General features: G+C 42.4%; 2 protein-coding genes and 1 long non-coding RNA gene across 4 annotated transcripts; 1 reads left to right on the top strand and 2 right to left on the bottom strand.

Moving 5' to 3' along the window:
* Window positions 1-1,923: 1,923 nt before the first annotated feature.
* LOC139553392 (uncharacterized) lies at window positions 1,924-6,324 on the bottom strand. The gene is made up of 2 exons (XR_011670646.1): window positions 5,276-6,324; window positions 1,924-2,177 (listed from the first exon to the last, which is right to left on the bottom strand). It is a non-coding gene; the product is annotated as an uncharacterized lncRNA (long non-coding RNA).
* Window positions 2,050-18,809, top strand: LOC139553390 (uncharacterized). Of its 2 annotated transcripts, none has more exons than XM_071365668.1 (6): window positions 2,050-2,186; window positions 13,785-13,929; window positions 14,118-14,187; window positions 14,310-14,417; window positions 14,531-14,620; window positions 15,199-18,809. In XM_071365668.1, exons 1-6 carry the CDS (start codon window positions 2,050-2,052, stop codon window positions 16,077-16,079), a joined length of 1,431 nt encoding a protein of 476 aa, XP_071221769.1. In that variant the 3' UTR covers window positions 16,080-18,809. The 2 variants fall into 2 exon arrangements, with proteins under 2 accessions (XP_071221769.1, XP_071221770.1); XM_071365669.1 differs by having other exon boundaries at window positions 13,785-13,851.
* Window positions 18,388-24,320, bottom strand: LOC139553391 (uncharacterized). Its single transcript, XM_071365670.1, has 3 exons — window positions 23,476-24,320; window positions 21,065-21,120; window positions 18,388-20,684 (listed from the first exon to the last, which is right to left on the bottom strand). The coding sequence occupies exons 1-3, from the start codon at window positions 24,010-24,012 to the stop codon at window positions 20,582-20,584; spliced, it is 696 nt and encodes a 231-aa protein (XP_071221771.1). The 5' UTR covers window positions 24,013-24,320; the 3' UTR covers window positions 18,388-20,581.
* Window positions 24,321-24,439: the final 119 nt, after the last annotated feature.

Below are 24,439 nucleotides of genomic sequence, written 5' to 3' on the forward strand. Positions count from 1 at the left end.
TTCCACTTTTATTAACAACCCATTTGCCGTAGGCTATAGTCTAAGTCTTAGGCGGCAGGAGAAACCTGTTCATTGTTCTTAGAGTGAGTTTTCAGGTGTGGTCAAAACAACCTGTTCCTCTGTGCAAGCATACAGTGTGTGTGTGTGTGAGTGTGTGTTTGTACATTAGGATTACTGTATTTGCTCATGGGTTTCCCGGAAAGAAAAAGTTACATTTCAAAATATAATTTGAATTGTTCGAACAACGTGTAGGCCGCATCAAGTACAGAGTGAGCAGTAGAATTAGCACATGCATTTTTATGAGCACAGGCTTGTATCAAAATGCTTTTCAATCAACACCAGCCCATTTTGATTGGCTCAAATCAACGGGTCATTGATTGGCAGTGGCAGTGAGACCTCTCCAAACAGGTGAAAGTGTTTCAGAGAACACAGAATGGAACTAACATGAGGTCATACTTGAAATGGTAGAATAGAATATAAACGTTGTTAATGATATCAGTTATCAGATGTATTAAATGTAAATTAAAAGCCTGTGTATTTTTCTTTCTGCTATTTGACACTTACAGGATGTTGACAGATGGCCCTGCGTTATGCATTTGATTGGATTATAACAGTCAAGACGTTATCCCTGTGAATCACAAGGTAAGTCTTTTTTAAATTTGAAATACTGTTTCATATTCAATATGTAACAAGCTATCTGTAGAAGCCATATACTGACTGAACATGTCATATCATGATATCCTTTGGGTGGTGGCCATTCTTGATACACACGGGAAAGTCTTGAGTGTAAAAAACCCAGCTGCGTTACGGTTCTTGACACACTCAAACCGGTGTGCCTGCAACTACTACCATACCCCGTTCAAAAGCACTTAAATATTTTGTCTTGCCTATTCACCCTCTGAATGACACACATACACAATCCATGTCTCAATTGTCTCAAGGCTTAAAAATCCTTCTTTAACCTGTCTCCCCCTTCATCTACACTGATTGATGTGGATTTAAAAAGTGACATCAATAAGGGATCATATAGCTTTCCCCTGGATTCACCTGGTCAGTCTATCTATGTCGGTTTTCTTTCGTTTCACTGTTTCTATTTCAATGTTTTACTTTTCTTAGAATGTTTCGCACACTTGTTGATAATTTGGTATTTAAGTACAGTAAGTGATTAATTAATTAACAGTAATTAAGTAAGAGTAGCCTCTCAGAGAAAATGACTTTTCCTATCATCAGTAAGTGATGTATTTGATGGGGTCAGGGAGTTAATCATATAGTTGTCTCTGCTCTCTGCATTCATAATTACAGCTTTATTTGTTCAATTGTATCCCAGCTATCTTCAGTGTCAGAGTTATCTTATTTGTGCTATAATTCTGTGTCTGTCTGTCTGTCTGTCTGTCTGTCTGTCTGTCTGTCTGTCTGTCTGTCTGTCTGTCTGTCTGTCTGTCTGTCTGTCTGTCTGTCTGTCTGTCTGTCTGTCTGTCTGTCTGTCTGTCTGTCTGTCTGTCTGTCTGTCTGTCTGTCTGTATAGGCACATTTTTTGATAAATATCGGTGATCAATACTGCCAGCAATAGAAATCCCTCACTGTTTTGCATAAGATAGGAGCAAAGTTTTTGCTAACTTACCATCTACTGTAAGGGTATAACCAGATCCCCTCGCCCTCAAGTGGATAAGCAAGCAGCCTACCTTTCCTTAAGTAGACATGGGTGCAGGCAGGGCTGGGAATATACAAAGAGTTCAATCCTATACTGTAATAATATGTGTATACATGAACCCTCTTGAATTATCTTTCAATGAGTAAGTAGATTAATCCTCTCAGTACACAAATGTGTGCTATGCTTTGTTTTGTCAACTTCTCTTTGATCACGTAACCATAAAAGTACAAATTGACACCATCAATCACAACTATACACAAAATAAACACTCCTTTCAGTAGATGAGCCAACACTTTTATTTCACCAAAGCACACTCGAAAGTATGTATGCACCCACAAACTCTCTCTCTTTCTCTCCACCTCTCTCACTCACTGTTTCCCCTTACAGCAGCAGTTGCCATGGCGCCGGTGGGAGAGGTCATGGGGTCATGGGCAGTGTCAGTGTCGAAATCATTCTCTCCAGAGGTCGTTGTTTTCTCTCTGCTCTTCCTCCTCCTCTCCATCATCCTCCTCGCCCTCTGCACTATCTGTGGAAGGTCAGTGATAGATTCATTTGATAACATTCTTATTTTGTTCCATTATAGAAAGTATTTTACGCCTACAGATGTGGAATCTTAATTTGATCACCCTGTAGCAGGATAACTTTACTGCAATGCATGAAATGTAAAACGTGTAGTGTATTTGAGCTTAAAAAAGGCTTCTGAAGTTTGTAATTTTCACTTTGAAATTCCAGACTTGTTTTTCCCTACAAACATGTAAATGAATTATAATCCATTTAATAATTTACAATTCCTATAGCAGCAGGATTTTTTTCCTGTACTGTACAAGACCCTATATATGCTTACAGGAATGAGGTGTAGGTAAATGTATGAATGAAATGTGCATGGAGCTCAGTGCTCCAGGCTACAACTAGTTCATCCCTCCATACAGTACACCACGGCCTCAGGTTAAAATTCCAACTCTTTCTGAGATTCTAGAAGGCTTTGTCCCATCAACTGGGGCTAAGGAGAGAGTGGTTTTACATTTAAACCATGACTAGAAAAGTAATGTACCTGTTGTATATGTAGGAATACTAACAGTGGCCATAGATTACAAGCAACATCCGCATCGAGCTAAAGGCTAGAGCTGGCGCTTTCAAAAAGCGTGAGACTAATCCGGACGCTTATAAGAAATCCCCCTATGCCCTCAGACAAACCATCAAACAAGCAAAGCGTCAATACAGGATTAAGATTGAATCCTACTACACCTGCTCTGACGCTCTTCGGATGTGGCAGGGCTTGAAAACTATTACGGACTACAAAGGGAAACCCAGACGCGAGCTGCCCAGTGACGCGAGCCTACCAGACGAGTTAAATGCCTTTTATGCTGGCTTCGGGGCAAGCAACACTGAATCATACACGAGAGCACTAGCTGTTCTGGATGACTGTGTGACGCTCTCGGTAGCCAATGTGAACAAAACCTTTAAACAGATCAACATTCACAAAGCCGCTGGGCCAGACGGATTACCAGGACGTGTACTTAAAGCATGCGCGGACCAATTGTCAAGTGTCTTCACTGCCATTTTCAACCTCTTCCTGACCGAGTCTGTAATACCTACATGTTTCAAGCAGACCACCATAGTCCCTGTGCCCAAGGAAGCAAAGGTAACCTGCCTAAATTATTACCACCCCGTGGCACTCACGTCGGTAGCCATGAAGTGCTTTGAAAGGCTGATCATGGCTCACATCAACAGCATCCTCCCGGACACCCTAGACCCACTCCAATTCGCATACAGCCCCCAACAGATCCACAGATGACGCAATCTCAATCACACTCCACACTTCCCTTTTTCACCTGGACAAAAGGAACACGTATGTGAGAATGCTGTTCATTGACTACAGCTCAGCGTTCAACACCATAGTACCAACGAAGCTCATCACTAAGCTAAGGACTTTGGGACTAAATACCTCCCTATGCAACTGGACTTCATGACGGGCCGCCCCCAGGTGGAAAGAGTAGGCAACAACACGTCTGCCATGCTGATCCTTAACACGGGGCACCTCAGGGGTGTGTACTTAGTCCCCTCCTGTATTCCCTGTTCACCCACGACTGCGTGGCCAAACACGATTCCAACACCATCATTAAGTTTGCTGACAACACAACAGTGGTAGGCCTGATCACCGACAACGATGAGACGGCCTCTAGGGAGGAGGTCAGAGACCTGGCAGTGTGGTGCCAGGACAACAACCTCTCCCTCAGTGTGAGCAAGACAAAGGAGCTGATCGTGGACTACAGGAAAAGGCGGGCCGAACAGGCTCCCATTAACATCGTCGGGTCTGTAGTGGAGCGGGTCGAGAGTTTCAAGTTCCTTGGTGTCCACATCACCAAAAAACTATCATGGTTCAAACACACCAAGACAGTCATGAAGAGGTCACGACAAAACCTTTTCCCCCTCAGGAGACTGAAAAGATTAGAAATGGGTCCCCAGATCCTCAAAAGGTTCTACAGCTGCACCATCGAGAGCATCCTGACCGGTTGCATCACCGCCTGGTATGGCAACTGCTCGGCATCTGACCGTAAGGCGCTGGAGAGGGTAGTGCGAACGGCCCAGTACATCACTGGGGCCAAGCTTCTTGCCATTCAGGACCTATATAATAGGTGGTGTCAGAGGAAAGCCCATAAAATTGTCAGAGACTCCAGTCACCAAAGTTATAGACCTTTTTTTCTGGTACCGAACGGCAAGCGGATACTTGAGCGCCAAGTCTAGGACCAAAAGGCTCCTCAACAGCTTCTACCCCCAAGCCATAAGACTGCTGAACAATTCATAAAATCGTCAACGGACAATTTACATTGACTCCCCTCCCTTTTGTACACTGCTGCTACTCGCTGTTTGTTTGTTACCTATGCATAGGTATGCATTGTTACTCACTTTGCCCCTACCTGCATGTACAGATTACCTTAACTACCCTGTACCCCCGCACACTGACTTGGTACCGGTGCCACATGTATATAGCCTCGTTATTGTTATTCTTATTGTGTTACTTTTTATTATTACTTTTTATTTTAGTCTACTTGGTAAATATTTTCTCCTTCTTGAACTGCACTGTTGGTTAAGGGCTTGTAAGTAAGCATTTCATGTAAAGTCTACACTTGCTGTATTCGGCGCATGTGACAAATAAAGTTTGATTTGATTTTGATTTGAGTGTACTTATGGATCATTATCAATGTATGCTTGATCAATGTCATGATACTCTACACCTGAGACATTGTCTTTGAATGTCGTATTGTCTTTTGTCTTGTAGATACATATTTTGGTTTATGATTGTCTCAAATGCACGCATGCGCACACACACACACACACACACATTCCAGTCAGACAGAACGTTCAGGTTTGGTGGCTTCGGGAATTCCTGTGGTATGAGGCATAGGACTCTCTCTTCCCCTCTCTCTACATTACGAAACGACACACTTCAAATAATGTACATAATGTATAGGCCGGCCCCACCGGTGAATCACTCAGATACTTCACTCTGTTTATCTTTCTTTTCCGAGCAACGGATGACTAGAAAAAGCTTAAACCAAGTTTATTCACCCACTGGGTGCTTCATCTACAGACACAAGTCACACAAGCATATACAGTACTTACGACTAGGAGTCCCCTCCTTGTATGTCCAAGATAAACACTCCTTTTCTGTTGTTTGGCAGAAACTCGGTCCGTGCCTCTTACTGGTATTGTCCTGGCCCTGCCTAAGTCTAGGACCCTCTTGGGCGTGGAATTGTGTATGAGATAGGACTTTGATCAGATGGTCTTTGAGGTGGCACCCTATGGCCCCCTCCCAGCAGTGTCTTCTCTCTTCAACTGTTGACCTTAAAGGCTTCCCGAGTGGCGCAGCGGCATAAGGCGTCACTACAGCCCTGGGTTCAATCCCAGGCTGTGTCACAGCCGGCTGTGACCGGGAGACCCATGAGGAGCGCACAATTGGCCCAGCGTCGTCCGGGTTAGGGGAGGGTTTAGCCGGCCTGGATTTCCATGTCCCATTATGCTCTAGCGACTCCTTGTGGCAGCTGGATGGTGTTTCCTCCTACATATTGGTGGCTGGCTTCCGGGTTAAGTGAGCAGTGTGGCTTGGCAGGGTAGTGTTTTGGAGGACGCATGGCTCTTGACCTTCGTCTCTCCCGAGTCCGAGTTCAAGTAAAATAAATCAATGTAGGCTACAGCAGAACAAAAATATGAGAATATATACAGTTGAAGTCGAAAGTTTGCGTACACCTTAGCCAAATACATTTAAACTCAGTTTTTCACAATTCCTGACATTTAATCCTTGTAAAAATTCCCTGTTTTAGGTCAGTTGGGATCCCCACTTTATTTTAAGAATGTGAAATGTCAGAATAATAGTAGAGAGAATGATTTATTTCAGCTTTTATTTCTTTCATCACATTCCCAGTGGGTCAGAAGTTTACATACACTCAATTAGTATTTGGTAGCATTGCCTTTAAATTGTTTATCTTGGGTCAAATGTTTTGGGTAGCCTTCCACAAGCTTCCCACAAGAAGTTGGGTGAATTTTGGCCCATTCCTCCTGACAGAGTCAGGTTTGTAGGCCTCCTTGTGTGCACACGCTTTTTCAGTTCTGCCCACAAATTTTCTATAGGATTGAGGTCAGGGCTTTGTGATGACCACTCCAATACCTTGACTTCGTTGTCCGTAAGCCATTTTGCCACAACTTTGGAAGTATGCTTGGGGTCATTGTCCATTTGGAAGACCAATTTGTGACTTCCTGACTGATGTCTTGAGATGTTGCTTCAATATATCCACATAATTTTCCTGCCTCATGATGCCATCTATTTTGTGAAGTGCACCAGTCCCTCCTGCAGCAAAGCACCCCCACAACATGATGCTGCCACCCCCATGCTTCACGGTTGGGATGGTGTTCTTTGGCTTGCAAGCCTCCCCCTTTTTCCTCCAAACATAACGATGATCATTATGGCCAAACTGTTTTATTTTTGATTCCTCAGACCAGAGGACAATTCTCCAAAAAGTAAGATTTTTGTCCCCATGTGCATTTGCAAACCGTAGTCTGGATTTTTTATGGCGGTTTTGGAGCAGTGGCTTCTTCCTTGTTGAGCGGCCTTTCAGGTTATGTCGATATAGGACTCGTTTTACTGTGGATATAGATAAATTTGTACCTGTTTCCTCCAGCATCTTCACAAGGTCTTTTGCTGTTGTTCTGGGATTGATTTGCACTTTTCGCACCAAAGTACGTTCATCTCTAGGAGACAGAACGCGTCTCCTTCCTGAGCGGTATGATGGCTGCATGGTCCCATGGTGTTTATACTTGCGTACTATTGTTTGTACAGATAAACGTGGTACCTTCAGGCATTTGGAAATTGCTCCCAAGGATGAACCAGACTTGTGGAAGTCAACAATTTTCTTCTGAGGTCTTGGCTGATTTCTTTTGATTTTCCCATGATGTCAAGCAAAGAAGCACTGAGGTTGAAGGTAGGCCTTGAAATACATCCACAGGTACACCTCCAATTGACTCAAATGATGTCAATTAACCTATCAGAAGCTTCTAAAGCCATGACATCATTTTCTGGAATTTTCCAAGCTGTTTAATTTCTCTGGGGCAGGGCGGCCAATAGCCAGGGAAAATACAGTGCGCCATATTCAAATAACATGATATAAAAATCAAACTTTCATTAAATCACACATGTAAGATACCAAATTAAAGCTACACTCGTTGTGAATCCAGCCAACATGTCAGATTTCAAAAAAGCTTTTCGGCGAAAGCATAAGATGCTATTATCTGATGATAGCACAAAAGTAAACAAAGAGAGAAGCATATTTCATCACTACAAGCACGACACAAAACGCAGAACTAAAATATAAATCGTGCCTTACCTTTGACGAAATTCTTTTGTTAGCACTCCAATATGTCCCATAAACATCACAAATGGTCCTTTTGTTCGATTAATTCCGTCGATATATATCCAAAATGTCAATTTATTTGGACCGTTTCATCCAGAAAAACACAGCTTCCAACTTTCGCCAAGTCACTACAAAATATATCAAAAGTTACATGTAAACTTTACCAAAACATTTCAAACTACTTTGGAAATACAACGTTAGGTATTTTTAAACGTTAATAATCGATCAATTTGAAGACGGGATGATCTGTGTTCAATACAAAAAGAAAACATACTGACGCAACTTTTTCGTAACGTGACTCTCTCAAAATATTTACTTCATGTGACCCTCATTTACGATAGCCCTACTTCTTCACTACACAAAGGAATAACCTCAACCGATTTCCAAGGACTGGTGACATCCAGTGGAAGCGGTAGGAACTGCAAGCAAGTCCATTAGAAATCTGGTGTCTCTAAAAAACCTCATTGAAAAGACAGTGACATCAAAATAATACAAATTCTGAATGGTTTGTCCTCAGGGTTTTGCCTGCTACATAAGTTCTGTTATTCACACAGACATGATTCAAACAGTTTTAGAAACCTCAGAGTGTTTTCTATCCAAATCTACTAATAATATGCATATCTTATATTCTGGGGATGAGTAGCAAGCAGTTGAATTTTGGCATGCTATTTTTCCCGAAAGTGAAAATGCTGCCCCCTGCCCTCAAGAAGTTTTAAAGGCAAAGTCAACTTAGTGTATGTAAACTTCTGACCCACTGGAATTGTGATAAAGTGAATTATAAGTGAAATAATCTGTCTGTCAACAATTGTTGGAAAAATTACTTGTGTAATGCACAAAGTAGATGTCCTAACCGACTTGCCAAAACTATAGTTTGTTAACAATACATTTGTGGAGTGGTTGAAAAACTAGTTTTAATGACTCCAACCTAAATGTATGTACATTTCCAACTTCAACTCTAGGCCTCCTGCAAATCTGGTAATATGAAGCACATATTCAGATTACAAACTTGTTCTGTGCTGTGAAGGCAAAGGAACTAACTATAGTTTGTTAACAATACATTTGTGGAGTGATTGAAAAACTAGTTTTAATGACTCCAACCTAAATGTATGTACATTTCCAACTTCAACTCTAGGCCTCCTGCCAATCTGGTAATATGAAACACATATTCAGATTACAAACTTGTTCTGTGCTGTGAAGGCAAAGGAACTAAAAAAAATCCTACCTTAGTTTTCAAAACTTCCCACAATGACTTTCCCCATGTCAAGTCCATTTAACTCCTGAGAGTCAACTTCTTGCTCAAAGCCATGAGCGGGCCTGTGACGTTTAGCCTTCTTCTAAGACTGTTCTGACTCTGGCTATAGTGCATATTTATTTATTATTTTAAAAAATTCTGAGGGTTCTCTTTTGCTAGTTTAAGTCCTCCAGTCATTTCTATACCGACGATCCCAACCTTTTTGCATGTTGTCCAGCCCACCTTTGACTTCTGCATGACAAGCCAGGGGTTATACGTTTGCTTGTTCTTGAACTGAAAACTGCACCTTCTCCGAGCACTTCATCGGTGTTTGATACACTGTCCCCCCCAGCTCCCCGTCTCCCTCTCCTGCTGAGTCTGACTCGCTAGTAGGCCTACTAGCTAGTGGAGGTGCCAGTGATGATGCTGAACTGGCAGGATTAGCATAACTGCTAGCTAAGGCATTGCCATCAGGAAAAGTTTGCCCCTCACTCCTCTCCTCCAGCACTGACAGTTCTCCGGCTCATTCTGGGTTCGATTCACCATTTTTCTCTGGATTTTTTTACTTGAAAAATGTCAAACTCAATTGCCTTTTCTTATAAATGTTTTATTTGACTTTCCCACCATTCAAATTCAGTAGGTAGATGACTAGACTAGGCTATGTGATTATGTGGCTTTTTCTGGGTTCGATTCACCATTTTCTCTGGATTTTTGGACTTGAAAAATGTCAAACTCGATTGCCTTTTCTTATAAAAAATGTATTTGGCTTTCCCACGACTCAAATTCAGTAGGAACATGACTAGACTAGGCAACTACCAAGACCTGTGTCAAGATCAGGTACTTACCCCACTGGCCCTCCCCATAACCTCTATGTACATATAATAGAGCAGGTCTGGAATCAGTGTGGCATGATAGGATGATTACAAAGAAGGATCACCGCGCTTCTACATGATGGTCTTTCTGGGGGGTGGGAGAAATAACGAGGGGGCAACTTGATTTAATACTGATCGCTTTTATTAGAATGTCTATAGTGTGAACAGTGACATAATTAATAAATCATGCCATGAGAGCTACCAGATCTGGGCAATAGGTGCCGGAACAAACAAAGTCAAATCTGAGAGGTGCCCTGTTCCGGCAGGATCCGGCTCAAATTAAGCACTGGACAAGACTGTAACTACCAATTGGATATCACGAAATTGGGGAGAAAAAGGAGTAAAAATACAAATAAGAAACATAATAAAAAACTGTTGACCTTATCTCGAGTTGAGTTCCAGATCCCTCATTGTCCTGGTTCCGCCGCAACAGGCCTTCCTGTTGGAACTGAGACTAGACTGTTGCTCTTTGCCTCCTTCCTTAGAAATATTAATATTCAGCAATAACATGGTTGAACAGAATATTAACTTTGTCTCACTCAGTAACTTACTTACCATACACAAAGTTCCTATTCACCCTTCAATGACCCCAACATATACAAACGTGATGGCGCCGACGGAGATGACAGCATCTCAACTAGCTCTTAGGAAACTTTGCAGTATTTTGTTGTTGATGTACTTTTTATTTTTACATTATTAGCTCTGGAAATGTTTTGAGGCATTACATACAGCTGGGAAGAACTATTGGATATTTGAGCGGCGGTAACTCATTAGAACTAGCAGCATTACGACCAGGAATACGACTTCCCTGGAGCAGATCCTTTGTTCACTCTCCCCAGAGCAATTGAACTTATTCTAGAGGCCGATCCGAAAACATCGCCTGCGGAGGAGAGGCACTCAAGGCAGCCTGCTGGTTTGATTTAGGAGGCGCGCACACCACCCACCGCTTCCGAGTATATTACTCGCTAATGCAAGGATTTCTTTCCAGAGAGACATCGGGGCCTGTAACATACTTTGTTTCACGGAAACATGGCTCTCTCGGGATACTCTGTCGGAGACGGTAAAGCCAACAGGATTCTCAGTACATTACGCAGACAGGAATAAATATCTCTCTGGGAAGCAGATGGGCGGAGGGGTGTGTTTCATGATTAACGACTCATGGTGTAATTATAGGAACATACAGGATCTCAAGTCATTTCGTGCACCCAACCATGAATACCTCACAATCAAATGCCGACCATATTATCTCCCAAGATAATGCTCCTCCGTCATTACCACGGACGTTTACATCCCTCCTCAAGCCGATACCATGACAGCCGTCAAATAACTTCACTGGACTTTATGCAAACTGGAAACCACATATCCTGAGGCTGCATTTATTGTAGCTGGGAATTTTAACAAAGCAATTTGAGGACTAGGCTGCCGAAGTTCTATCAACATATCGACTGTACTACTTGCCCTGCTAAGACTCTGGACCATAGCTATTCAAACTTCCGGAATGCTTACAAGGCCCTCCCCCGCCCTCCTTTCGGCAAATCTGACCACGACTCCATCTTGCTCCTCCCTTACTATAGGCAGGAACTCAAACAGGAAGTACCCGTGCTAAGAACTATTCAACGCTGGTCTGACCAATCGGAATCCACGCTTCAGGATTGTTTTGATCACGTGGACTGGGATATGTTCTGGGTAGCTTGCGAAAATAATCTAGACGCATACACGGATACGGTGACTGAGTTTATAAGGAAGTGTATAGGAGATGTAGTACCCACTGTGACTACTAAAACCTACCCTAACCAGAGACCGACGTCTTGCTTCCCGACAGGCTAAACAAATTCTTTGGAAGCTTTGAGGATAACACAATGCCACCAACGTGGCCCGCTACCAAGGACTGTGGCCTCTCCTTCTCTGTGGCCGACGTGAGTAAAACATTTAAACGTTTTAACCCTCACAAGACTACCGGCCCAGACGGCATTCCTAGCCGCGTTCTCAGAGCATGTGCAGACCAGCTGGCTGGTGTGTTTACGGGCATATTCAATCTTTTCCCTATCCCAGTCTGCTGTCCCCACATGCTTCAAGATGGCCACCATTGTTCCTGTACCCAAGAGGGTAACGGTAACTGAACTTAATGACTATCGCCCATAGCACTCACCTCTGTCATCATGAAGTGCTTTCAGAGACTAGACAAGGATCATATCACCTCTCCCTTACCTGCTACCCTAGACCCACTTTAGTTTGCTTACCGCCCCAATTGATCCACAGACGATGCAATCGCCATCACTCTGCACACTGCCCTATCCCATCAGGAAAAGAGGAATATCTATGTAAAAATGCTGTTTATTGACTATAGCTCAGCATTCAACAACATAGTGCCCTCCAAGCTCATCATTAAGCTTGAGGCCCTGGGTCTGAACCCCACCCTGTGCAACCTGGTCCTGGACTTCCTGACGGGCCGCCCCCAGGTGGTGAAGGCAGGAAACATCACCTCCACTCTGCTGATCCTCAACACTGGGGCCCCACAAGGGTGCGTACTCAGCCCCCTCCTGTACTCCCTGTTCACCCATGACTGTGTGGCCGAGCACGCCTCCAACTCAATCATCAAGTTTGCAGACGACACAACAGTAGTGGGCTTGATTACCAACGATGACAAGACAGCCTACAGGGAGGAGGTGAGGGCTCTGTGGTGCCTGGAAAACAACCTCTCACTCAACATCAACAAAACAAAGGAGATGATCGTGGACTTCAGGAAACAGCAGAGGGTGCACTCTCTTATCTACATCGACGGGACCGCAGTGGAAAAGGTGGAAAGCTTCAAGTTCCTTGGCGTACACATCACTGACAAACTGGAATGGACCACCCACACAGACAGTGTGGTGAAGGCGCAACAGAGCCTATTCAACCTCAGGAGGCTAAAGAAATTTGGCTTGTCACCTAAAACCCTCACAAACTTTTACAGATGCACAATTGAAAGCATCCTGTCGGGCTGTATCACCACCTGGTATGGCAACTGCACCACCCGCAACCGCAAGGCTCTCCAGAGGTTGGTGCGTTCTGCCCAACGCATTACCAGGGACAAACTACCTGCCCTCCAGGACACCTACACCACCCGATGTCACAGGAAGGCCAAAAAGATAATCAAGGACATCAACCACCCGAGCCACTGCCTGTTCACCCCGATATCATCCAGAAGGCGAGGTCAATACAGGTGCATCAAAGCTGGGACCGAGAGACTGAAAAATAGCTTCTATATCAAGGCCATCAGACTGTTAAACAGCCATAACTAGCACATTAGAGGCTGCTGCCTATAGGCATAGACTAGAAATCACTGGCCACTTTAAGGAATAGAACAGTAGTCACTTTAATAATGTTTACATATCTGGCGTTACTCATCTCATATGTATATACTGTTTTCTATACTTCTATGGTATCTTAGTCACTTAATAATGTTTACATATCTTGCATTGCTCATCTCATATGTATATACTGTATTCTATACTATTCTACTGTATCTTAGTCCATTCTGCTCTGACATCGCTCGTCCATATATGTATATAGTCTTAATTAATTAATTTGTGTGTATTGGGTATATGTTGTGTAATTTGTTAGATATTACTTGTTAGATATTACAGCACTGTCAGAGCAAGAAGCGCAAATATTTCGCTATTCCCACCGTAACATCTGCTAATCACGTGTATGTGACCAATAAAATGTGATTTGTTTTGACATGTACATTTCTTATATGTGTAAAGTAATCAATAGGTTCTGGTATGGTAACATGAATAAGTATATTTCAAGCCAGAATCCAACACCTTCAAATAGTGATTTGATAGCGCCAAAGTGCGAGTGCAAAAGTTCAAACACAGACTAATATATCATGAACACACCTTTAAATACAGGTCTGTTATCAGCAAATAATCACTTTATATACTGTTTATAGATACTGTTGCTGATATGCATTAGTTAATGGTGAACCACATTTATTGTTTGTGCACTTGATTCTAAAAGTAAATACTTTTTCATGCATTGTTGAATATTGGGGAGTGTACCAAATTCTTTGAAATTCTGTAAGCATCAGTAGATATCGGTTGTACTTGTTCGGATTCTCTAGTTTGTGCTGTGTTCCACAGGCAATCCTTTGAGCTCCAGGACGGTGGTGGGGGGGTGGAGAGAACCCAGTCACAGCTGATGAGAGTGGTGAGAGACAAAACAAGCAACAACAATGACGACAGCTATGTCCTGACCAGGGTTACACAGAAGTCAGTAAGAGAGGAGGTAGGGAGATACGGAGGAAGGGAGGAAGCAAGGAAGTTGTAGAAGGGATCAAAGGGTTGAAGAGAGAAGGGAGGGAGGGATGCAGTGGATGGAATCCTTTTGAGAGTACTTTGTCCTGAGACCAATGACAGCAAAATGGTGAACCCAGTATACTGTGATGTCATTACCTGAGTGTTTTTGATTGACAGGTAAAGTTGGAGAACACCCTGGCCGCCAGGGAGAACCCCATGATCAGTGACATCAGAAAAAACGAGAGAGGTGGGAAACCAAACTGTTACACCTCTGTGTTTATAGTTTCAGCCGTAAGCGAGGCTACCTCTAGATCTGCTAGAAGGGTTGTCTTACAGTGTGTGTTCTGTTTTCATCTCCTCCCTGGTTAGATTTCAGTCCCATACCTGAAGACAGTGTCCCAGAGCAGCTTCCTGCTGAGCAGGATGGCATCAGGATCAAACCCTGGAGGAGCCACAGGGTGGCGCCAGATCAGCAAGGTACTGCCTTCATCACTCTCTCTGTATCCCCCTACGCATTTCTCCCATGTGTCTTTCACACAAGTTTGGTGAGTAGTGGGTAAGTATTACAGGTTTGTTTTCATGTCCTGCAGGTGATTCTCTAGGTGCCTTGCAGATTTCCAACGGAACCCCTGTGGCCATGACGACTATATCTCCTTCCCCTCCCACCACCGTCGACATCGGTAGGCTACCTCAAATCACCTATGTGCACTTCTCAAACAATCAACCAATCAATCAAATGTATTTATAAAGCCCTTTTTACATCAGCCGATGTCACAAAGTGCTGAACAGGAACCTAGCCTAAACCCCCAAACAGCAAGCAATGCAGATGTAGAAGCACGGTGGTTAGGAAAAAAGGCAGGAACCTAGGAAGAAACCCAGAGAGGAACCAGGCTCTGAGGGGTGGCCAGTCCTCTTCTGGGTGTGCCGGGTGGAGATTATAACAGTACATGGCCAAGATGTTCAAACGTTCATAGATGACCAGCAGGGTCGAATAATAATAATCACAGGGGTTGTAGAGGGTGCAACAGGTCAGCACCCCAGGAGTAAATGTCAGTTGGCTTTTCATAGCCGATCATTCAGAGTTAGAGACAGCAGGTGCGGTAGAGAGAGAGTCGAAAACAGCAGAAGGTAGCACATCCGGTGAACAGGTCAGGGTTCCATAGCCACAGGCAGAAACTAATGGGGCTCAATCTCTCTTTGGCTAAGCTTCAGGTTAAGTGACTCTCCTCTATTATTTTCTTATTTTCTCACCTTGTAGGTGACCTGAGGGGGGTCCTGAACTTCACACCCGAGCTCCACTCTATACCAGCCCCTATATCCATGGTGGAAGATGACAGCATCCTCGAGTCCGTACCCCCACCTGTCTATTCAGGGGACACCCTGGACACCCCCATCATGAATGTTCACCACACCCTGGTGCTGGATGCCCCCATCGTGGATTCCCTCAACATGGACAGCCTTGCATCTGTGGATGCCCCCATTGTGAACAGCCTTGAACCTGTCGATATCCCCATTGTGAATGACACTGACCCCCTCAATATCCCCATCGTGAACGACCTTGACCTCCTGGAGACCGCTGCAGAATTCAGCTCCAACTTTATCGCTCAGCTTGAAGAAGAGGGTCAGGTGGAGGGTGAGGACCAGGGGCCTTCCCTGGGGGTCCGACCCCAGCACACCTATGAGATCTTTGGGGAGCTCACACCTGATGAACCCTCTGTGGAAGTGGACCTGACAACCCCAGGCTATCAAACCATAGCTGACCTGGTCCACGAATCAACCACACAGCCTAACGATGACTCACCCATGGTCACAATGCCATCGGACCTGGCAAGCCCAGACTATGAGACCATAGCTGAACTGGTCCAGAAATTGAGCGCAACCACACTGCCTGACAATGAGCCAATAAAAACTACAGGCACAGACCCGGGGGAAGAGCTTGACCTGACAAGCCCTCTCTCATTGGTGGAGGAGGTAGAGGATGGTTTGAGTGACAGGGGGTGGAATCCAATGTACGCCAGGGTGAGCAGGAAGCTTAGTAAGTGCCCTACCCCACCCCCTGTGCCTCCGCCAGAGGACGAGGAAGAGGAGGAATCTTTACCTCCATTACCGGAAAGAAGTGGAGAGATGGAGGAATCATAGAATATCCCTTCAGACTTTTAAAAAGCACTGCAAATGTGTGTTATGTACTCAATGCTATTTGTATTTATATGCAGTGCTTTCGGAAAGTATTCAGACCCCTTGACTTTTTCAACATTTTGTTACATTACAGCTTTATTCTAAAATGGATTAAATAGTTTTTCCCCCCTCCTCAATCTACACACAATACCCCATAATGACAAAGCAAAATCAGGTTTGTAGAAATGTTTGTAAATGTATTTAAAATAAAAAACAGATATCACAGTTACATAAGTCTTCAGACTCTTTACTTAGTACTTTGTTGAAGCACCTTTGGCAGTGATTACAGCCTCGAGTCTTCTTGGGTATGAAGCTACAAGCTTGGCACACCTGTATTTGGGAAGTTCCTCCGATTCTTCTCTGCAGATCCTCTCAAGCTGTCAGGTTAGATTGGGAGCATCGCTGCACAGCTATTTTCAGGTCTCTCCAGAGATGTTCAATCGGGTTCAAGTCCGGACTCTGGCTGGGCCACTCAAGCACATTCGGAGACTTGTCCCAAAGCCACACCTGCGTTGTCTTGGCTGTGTGCTTAGGGTCGTTGTCCTGTTGGAAGGTGAACCTTCGCCCCAGTCTGAGGACCTGAGCACTCTGGAGCAGGTTTTTTATCAAGGATCGTTATGTACTTTTCTCCGTTCATCATTCCCTCGATCCTGACTAGTCTCCCAGTCCCTGCAGCTGAAAAACATCCTCAAGGTATGATGCTACCAGCACCATGCTTCACCATAGGGATGGTGCCGGGTTTCCTCCAGATGTGACGCTTGGCATTCAGGCCAAAGAGCTCAATCTTGGTTTCATCAGACCAGAGAATCTTGTTTCTCATAGTCTGAGAGTCCTTTAGGTGCTTTTTGGCAAACTCCAAGTGGGCTGTCATGTGCCTTTTACTGAGGAGTGGCTTCCGTCTGGCCACTCTACCATAATGGCCTCATTGGTGATGTGCTGCAGAGATGGTTGTCCTTCTGGAAGGTTCTCCCATCTTCACAGAGGAACTATGGAACTCTGTCAGTGACCATCGGGTTCTTGGTCACCTCCCTGACCAAGGCCCTTCTCCCCGATTGTTCAGTTTGGCTGGGCGGCCAGCTCTAGGAAGAGTCTTGGTGGTTCCAAACTTCTTCCATTTAAGAATGATGGAGGCCACTGTGTTCTTAGAGACGTTCAATGGTGCAGAAATGTTTTGGTACCCTTCTACAGATCTGCCTCGACACAATCCTGTCTCGGAGCTCTATGGACAATTCCTTCGACCTCATGGCTTGGTTTTTTCTCTGACATGCACTGTCAACTGTGGGACCTTATATAGACAGGTGTGTGCTTTTCTAAATTATGTCCAATCAATTGAATTTACCACAGGTGTACTCCAATTAATTTGCAGAAACAAGGATGATCAATGGAAACAGGATGCACCTGAGCTCAATTTTGAGTCTCATATTAAATGGTCTATATCTTTATGTAAATAAGGTATTTTTTGTGTGTTTTTTTACATTTGCAAAAACGTCTAAAAATCGGTTTCGTTTTGTCATTATGTGGTATTGTGTGCAGATTGATAAAAATACATTTTGGAATAAGGCTGTAACGTAACAAAATGTGGAAATAGTCAAGGGATCTGAATACTTTCCGAATGCACTGTATACTCAACTATCTGTGCCTTATTTCTAGACTTATAATATATCTGATGATGAGGGTAAGGGTTGTAACCAGTCCAAATAGAAAGTAACACTTCCCCATCTAATATACTCTTATATGAGACAGGTATCTCACTATCCTCTCCTCCTTCCAAGTAATTTCATTGGTTTTGCAAACGCTGTTCCAACTCAATGCCATGCTATGCATTCCATAACGAACCCCGAGCCAGAATAGAACTGGGTCCCTTAACATGTGCCAGAGTAGGCTGTTCCCCTGCTCAGATGTTGCATGCATCAACCAATGGTTGCGTGCCACGTCAACGACTGTGTCATCAACTAATAGATTGCTATAACATATGATGTGGTTCGCTAATACGTTAAATACCTACCCAGGTATTCTAAGATCTGGCAGGCATCAGCAACACCTAGGCAAAAGAATGCACCCTTTATGTTTGTATGTACTAACACTTTACAGCGTGACATGGCAATTACACAATTATAAATCTAGGAGTTTTTGTTTCTTTGAGATTCATTCAACTGGGTCAACTAAGACTCTCTCTCTAGAATTACAAACGTAATACTATAATGACTATACTGGTGCATTCTTAATAAATCATGCATGTATATTAAGAAATTAAATTGACATCAACACAATATAATAGCCATAGCTAGTTCATTTATTTATTCAAAGCTTTCCATGTGAGAGGTATAATAAATCATTGAAATGTTTTTACTTTTTTTATTTAACTAGGCAAGTCAGTTAATAAAGATCAAATTCTTATTTACAATGACGGCCTACCCCAGCCAAACCCTAACAATGCTGGGCCAATTGTGCACCGCCCTATGGGACTCCCAATCACAGCTGATTGTGATACAGCCTGGAATCAAACCAGGGTCTGTAGTGATGCTTTTAGCACTGAGATGCAGTGCCTTAGACAGCTGCACCACTCGGGAGTTCATCCTACTTGGGATTTATGGACTATGTAAATCTGTGCTGTAAAATGTTAATTTTCATTATTAGAACATATAAGCAGATTGAAATACAAGAGGACAGATGTAATAAACAGAATTTAGTACAGCCTGTTGGCCATCATTTACTATGAAATACTACATTGCAAATCTCTACCTCATTAATTCCCTCAAACATTGAGGGAGTGAATGTCATAATCTGAAATTAATCCACTTTGGAAATATCACATTTTGGAAGGGACATAGCGAAATTCAACACATATATCAGTGTTCCAATTCAATATATTGCGTGTAAATGGGTATGTGTGCAGATGCAATTCCTGTATCTCACCACAGTGGGGTAGTAGAACTGAAGATCTGTGACTGGATTTCTCTCTTTCAGTGGAAAGGGAGTTGCCAAAAAAGGGGCCACATTGAGCTCCTCTAAAATCCTGCTGCCGATGCATCACGTGAGGCAGGTGGGGCGGAGCGCCACTAATATCCAAGAGATTTGCATGCAAATCTGTTATTTCCTGTCACAACAATATATCATATCCGAACTGTAACTGTGCAATAGGATGAAGCGAAGCAATAGTGCTATAAATGTTGCATATTATTTTAACCGGGTTATTTTGTAACAGGCAGGCAGACATGCTAAGTGTTGTTATATTGCAGAGCGATGACTAGCTAGTTTACTCCATAACAGTGTAGTCGACTACAGCGGCCTTCTGTGCAAAGAGCTAAAGATATGGGAAGTAGCCATACACTGATCATAACCCAAATGTTATAAAGTTTGTGTATATGTGGCTCAAAGCTCATTTCTGGGATTGGTTATAAGTGCATTCAATGTGTTGCCAGTGTAGTGTACTGGTTTCGATGCATATGAGCTTTGTTGATTGAGTTTGGCCAGTCAATATTTGAATTTTAAAATCACCACCGCTGCTGTACATTCCTTCTGAGGAAGGGTGGAAAGACCGCAGGAACTGTGGTCAGGAAATGAAACATAAATACACAAACCTAGCACATACCTTTCAAAAGTAGGCATGGAGAGAAAAATATGCCTTTCCTTCTCCTAGTATAGCATGCCCATAAGCCTTGTGGAAATGAGTGCAGCGTCCTTCAGCTGTTTTACTCTACCGTTATGCAACAGTAAGAATACAAAACCACAAGTACATTGCTCAATGACAAATATTTATAAGACTGTGGAAAGAATTGTTTCTTCAGCATTTTTGTGGTCCGATTTGATGTTGAATTCCACTGTGAAATTGATGGTTCTGTCTATTAGCCATTGACAGACATAACCATGGAGATAATTCATAGTTTAGTAGATTAGTTGGTGGTGGGTGGTGGGTGGTGGGTGCCCTGCATGGTGCTGCAAATGCAGTATTGTTTTTCAACTGACTGATACAGCACCTATCATCAATTCATAACAAAAAAAAAACAACTCTTTGGTTCAAAAGTTATCCTGCCATTTTAGACTTTAAAACGGCAATATGTAAATTTTGGGGCGACCCGACCAAATTCACATAGAAATTTGTGTCATAGATCTGTCATTGTCATCGAAAGCAAGTCTAAGGAGTGGTAGATCTGTTCTATGTGCTCCAATTCTATGCTTCCCGTTCTTTAGTTTAGTTTTTGCGTCTTTTCCTTGCGGTTTTGTACACCAGCTTCAAACAGCTGAAAATACTATATTTTTGGTTATCGAAAATATATTTCACAGCGATTTAGATGGTGCAATGATTCCTTACACTAAACTTGCTTGTTTTGACACATAAACTGAAATTAGGCGAACTATTCGAATTTTAGCAACATAGTACATCTTTAAAATGAGCAATGTGAGCACTTTCTCCAAAAGTGAATGCAGGAAATGTGAGCAGGTTGCCACCAGTCTCTCCTGTGGGGTCAACTAAACTCTCTCTCTATGGTCTCCATCAGGTCCACTTCTGATCCATCATATAGGATGACGGGCATGGAAAGAGAGGGGCCGTGGCTATCGTCAGGGACTCTGGGAAGGAACAGAGAGATATGTCAGAAATTGTTATAACAAGAAATTGACTCGCAGAGAGAGTTTCAGAAATGGGCCTAGATTAAAGCAATAGTTTTATAGATGTGATGCGTAATGGATACAGTCAGTGTGTAATGTGCACCATAGAGGCAATATAGCCTAGGCCTATTTCACAATAACTTCTAAGTGTAATTCAATATTTAATCATCATCTTTTTTTTTATAGCATATTCTCATGTTTAAAAGTATCTTAATAAATTAGCCACAATAAAGCAGTTTGCAAGTGTTTTGCTGACATGTAACTAATCTGATCTGCCCAAAGGTTTGGTATTTTGTTATGCTCAAGGTGAATTTGATCTTGCCCGATCGGCAGTTACTCACGAGTCTGATTCTGAGCGAGGCACTGACTCCACACAAGTCCCCTTTGTCAAGAAGTCCTGTTGAGAGTTTTGACAATAGAGTTGTCAGAGAACACCATACAGTCCCTTCAGAAAGTATTCACACCCCTTGACTTTTTCCACATTTTGTTGTGTTACAGCCTCAAATTAGAATGGATAACATTTAGATTTTGTTTCACTGATCTACACACAATACCCCATAATGTTGAAGTGGAATTATGTTTTTAGAAATGTTTACAAATGAATAAAAAATGAATAGCTGAAATGTCTTGAGTCTATAAGTATTCAATCCTTTTGTTACAGCAAGGCTAGATAAGTTCAGGAGTAAAAATGTGCTTAAAGGTACAATATGCAGAAATTGCTCTGCCATATCCTGGTTGCTATGTGTAGTGTAGAGAAATATTGTGCCATCTAAACCGCTGTGAAATATATTTTCAATAATCAAAAATATTGTCTTTTCAGCTAGTGTACAAAACTGCAAGTAAAAGACGCAAAAACTAAACTTAAGAATGGGAAGAATAGAAATAGCACACACAGAACAGATCTACCGCTTAATAAACTTGTTTTCAATGAGAATGACAGATCCATAACACACTTTCTATGTGAATTTGGTCGGGTCGCCCAAAAAGTTACATATTTCAGCTTTAACAAGTCACATAATAAGTTGTATTGACTCACTCTGTGTGCATTAATAGTGTTTAACATGATTTTTAAATGACTACCTCATCTCTGTACCCCACACATATGTAATGTCCCTACGTCGACTGGTGAATTTCAAGCACAGATTCAACCACAAAGATCAAGGAGGTTTTCCTATGGTTCGCAAAGAAGGACACCTTTTTGGTAGATGGGTAAAAAAGAAATCTGACTTTGAATATCCCTTTCAGCATGATGCAGTTATTAATTTTACACTTTGGATGGTGTATCCATACACCCAGTCACCGCAAAGATACAGGCACCATTCCTAAAGAGAAAGGAAACCGCTCAGGGATTTCACCATGAGGCCAATGTCGATTTTAAAACAGTTACAGAGTTTAATGGCTGTGATAGGAGATAACTGAGGATGGATCAACAACATTGTAGCTCATCCACAATACTAACATAAATTACAGAATGAAAAGAAGGAAGCCTGTACATAATACAAATTATCCAAATGTTGCATCCTGTTTGCAATAAGGCACTAAAGTCATACTGCACAACATTTGGCAAAGTTATGTACTTTTTGTCCTGAATACAAAGTGTTATATTTGGGGCAAATCCAATCCAACACATCACTGAGTACCACTCTTCATATTTTCAAGAATTGTGGTGCCTGCATCATGTTATGAGTATGCTTGTCATCGGCAAGAACTACGAAGTTTCTAGGATAAAAAGAAACGGAATAGAGCTAAGCACAGGCATAATCAGAGGAAAACCTGGTTCAGTCTGCTTTCCAACAGACACTGGGAGACAAATTCACTGTTCAGCAGGACAATAACCTAAAACACAAGGCCAAATATACACTGGAGTTGTTTACCAAGACGACATTGAATGTTCCTGAATGGCCTAGCTACAGTTTTGACTTAAATCGTCTCGGAAATCTATGTCAATACTTGAAAAAAATATATATATTTTTGTTGTTGTTTATTTCACCTTTATTTAACCAGGTAGACCAGTTGAGAACAAGTTCTCATTTACAACTGCGACCTGGCCAAGATAAAGCAAAGCAGCGCAACAAAAACAACAACACAGAGTTACACATGGGATAAAAAAACTTACAGTCAATAACACAATAGAAAATCTGTATACAGTGTGTGCAAATGAAGTAAGGAGGCAAGGCAATAAATAGGCCATAGTGGCAAAGTAATTACAAAACATGTCTGTCTAGCAATGATCAACAACCAATTTGACAGAGCTTGACATATTTTTTAAAGAAAGATTTGTCAATATTGTTCAATCCAGGTGTGCAAAGTTCTTCGAGATTTACCCAGAAGGACTCACAGCTGTAATCGCTGCCAAATATGATTGTAACATGTATTGACTCAGGGGGTTGAATACTTATCTAATCAAACTATATTCGATTATATTTTCTATTAATTAAAAATAAAAACATTTCTTCCACTTTGACAGTACAGAGAATTTTCTGTAGATCATTCACACAAAAAATGACAATTGAATCCATTTTAATCCCACTTTGTAACACAACAACATTTGTCAAGGGGTGTGAATACTTTCTGAAAGCACTGTATATGGTTTGCAGAAAACTTTACAATAAAAAATTGTAATCAGTTACGAATGCCATTGGTTAAGTAGTTTTAACATTTTATAAAACAGGAAATAATAAATCAAATGCTGTCAATTTGATTATGCTCGTCCATCACCACTAATGAGAATGAGCTAAAATAATATTCTTACATTTTCCTGAGTGGCGCTTGGGAACTGAATGTGTGTATCTTTGGAAAAGTGGTGAAAGACATGCTTGTCCTTGTTGATGACTTCTACAGAACCGTTATATGGACAATGTGCCCCCGTCCCTTCGGACAACTCACAACTCTGCAAGTGAGGGGTTGAATTGAAATCGCTTTCATTGTGGACCCGTCTGGAATTACAGAATCCATACGTGTCTGACCCGATTAAAAGCGTCTTTGCAAAAGTTTTCCTTTTGGAACGCAATTCCCGATTGTCATATTCCTCTAGAACCCGGTCCAGTTCCACATCAACGTCATAATCCTCTACTGAAAATTCCGAGTCGTGTCCTTCACTGTGGCAGTCTAGTTGTTGCGCTATGTTTCGTGACTGATTGAAGTTCGTCAATTTGGGTATCTTCAATGGTTTGAACAAGTGACTTTCCTCTTTCGAAACATGGACTGTGTTGTCATCTCTTTTGAATGCGTTTATCTCGTTGACACTCGCAGGTGCAACCTTCTTTCCACAACTACTACCGCTACCCATGTTGTTGTTGTCCCTTGGCACCAGGCTGTAAAAATGTACGAGGCACAGCAAAGGCACGCTCCCATTGCCAGTTCCCTTGGCCCCCCACCAAGTAATCCAAGAACTCAGAAGTTAGGTCAAAAATTAACTTGCCTCCACTCAATAGATCACCAAAAAATGTGGTTCACTTACGCACTCGGGGGAAAGCGGTCCTTCTGCCTGTGGCGCAATGGAATCATACAAACACAAATAAAAAGTGTGGAATAATTTGATTCAATCTAGACGTCTACCGGTAGCTTGCAAAACGCAGTCAAGCCATCCGCGCTTCAGCCTCCTCCTGAATTTGTGTGCGCGAGTACACAACACTTTACGGTATCACGTCTTTTCTGACTGATTCGGATGCGCTCTCATGCGCAGTCAGATATAAATGTACAGTAGGTACTGTACA

This window comes from Salvelinus alpinus, chromosome 25, assembly GCF_045679555.1.
Source record: "Salvelinus alpinus chromosome 25, SLU_Salpinus.1, whole genome shotgun sequence".
NCBI lineage: Eukaryota > Metazoa > Chordata > Actinopteri > Salmoniformes > Salmonidae > Salvelinus > Salvelinus alpinus.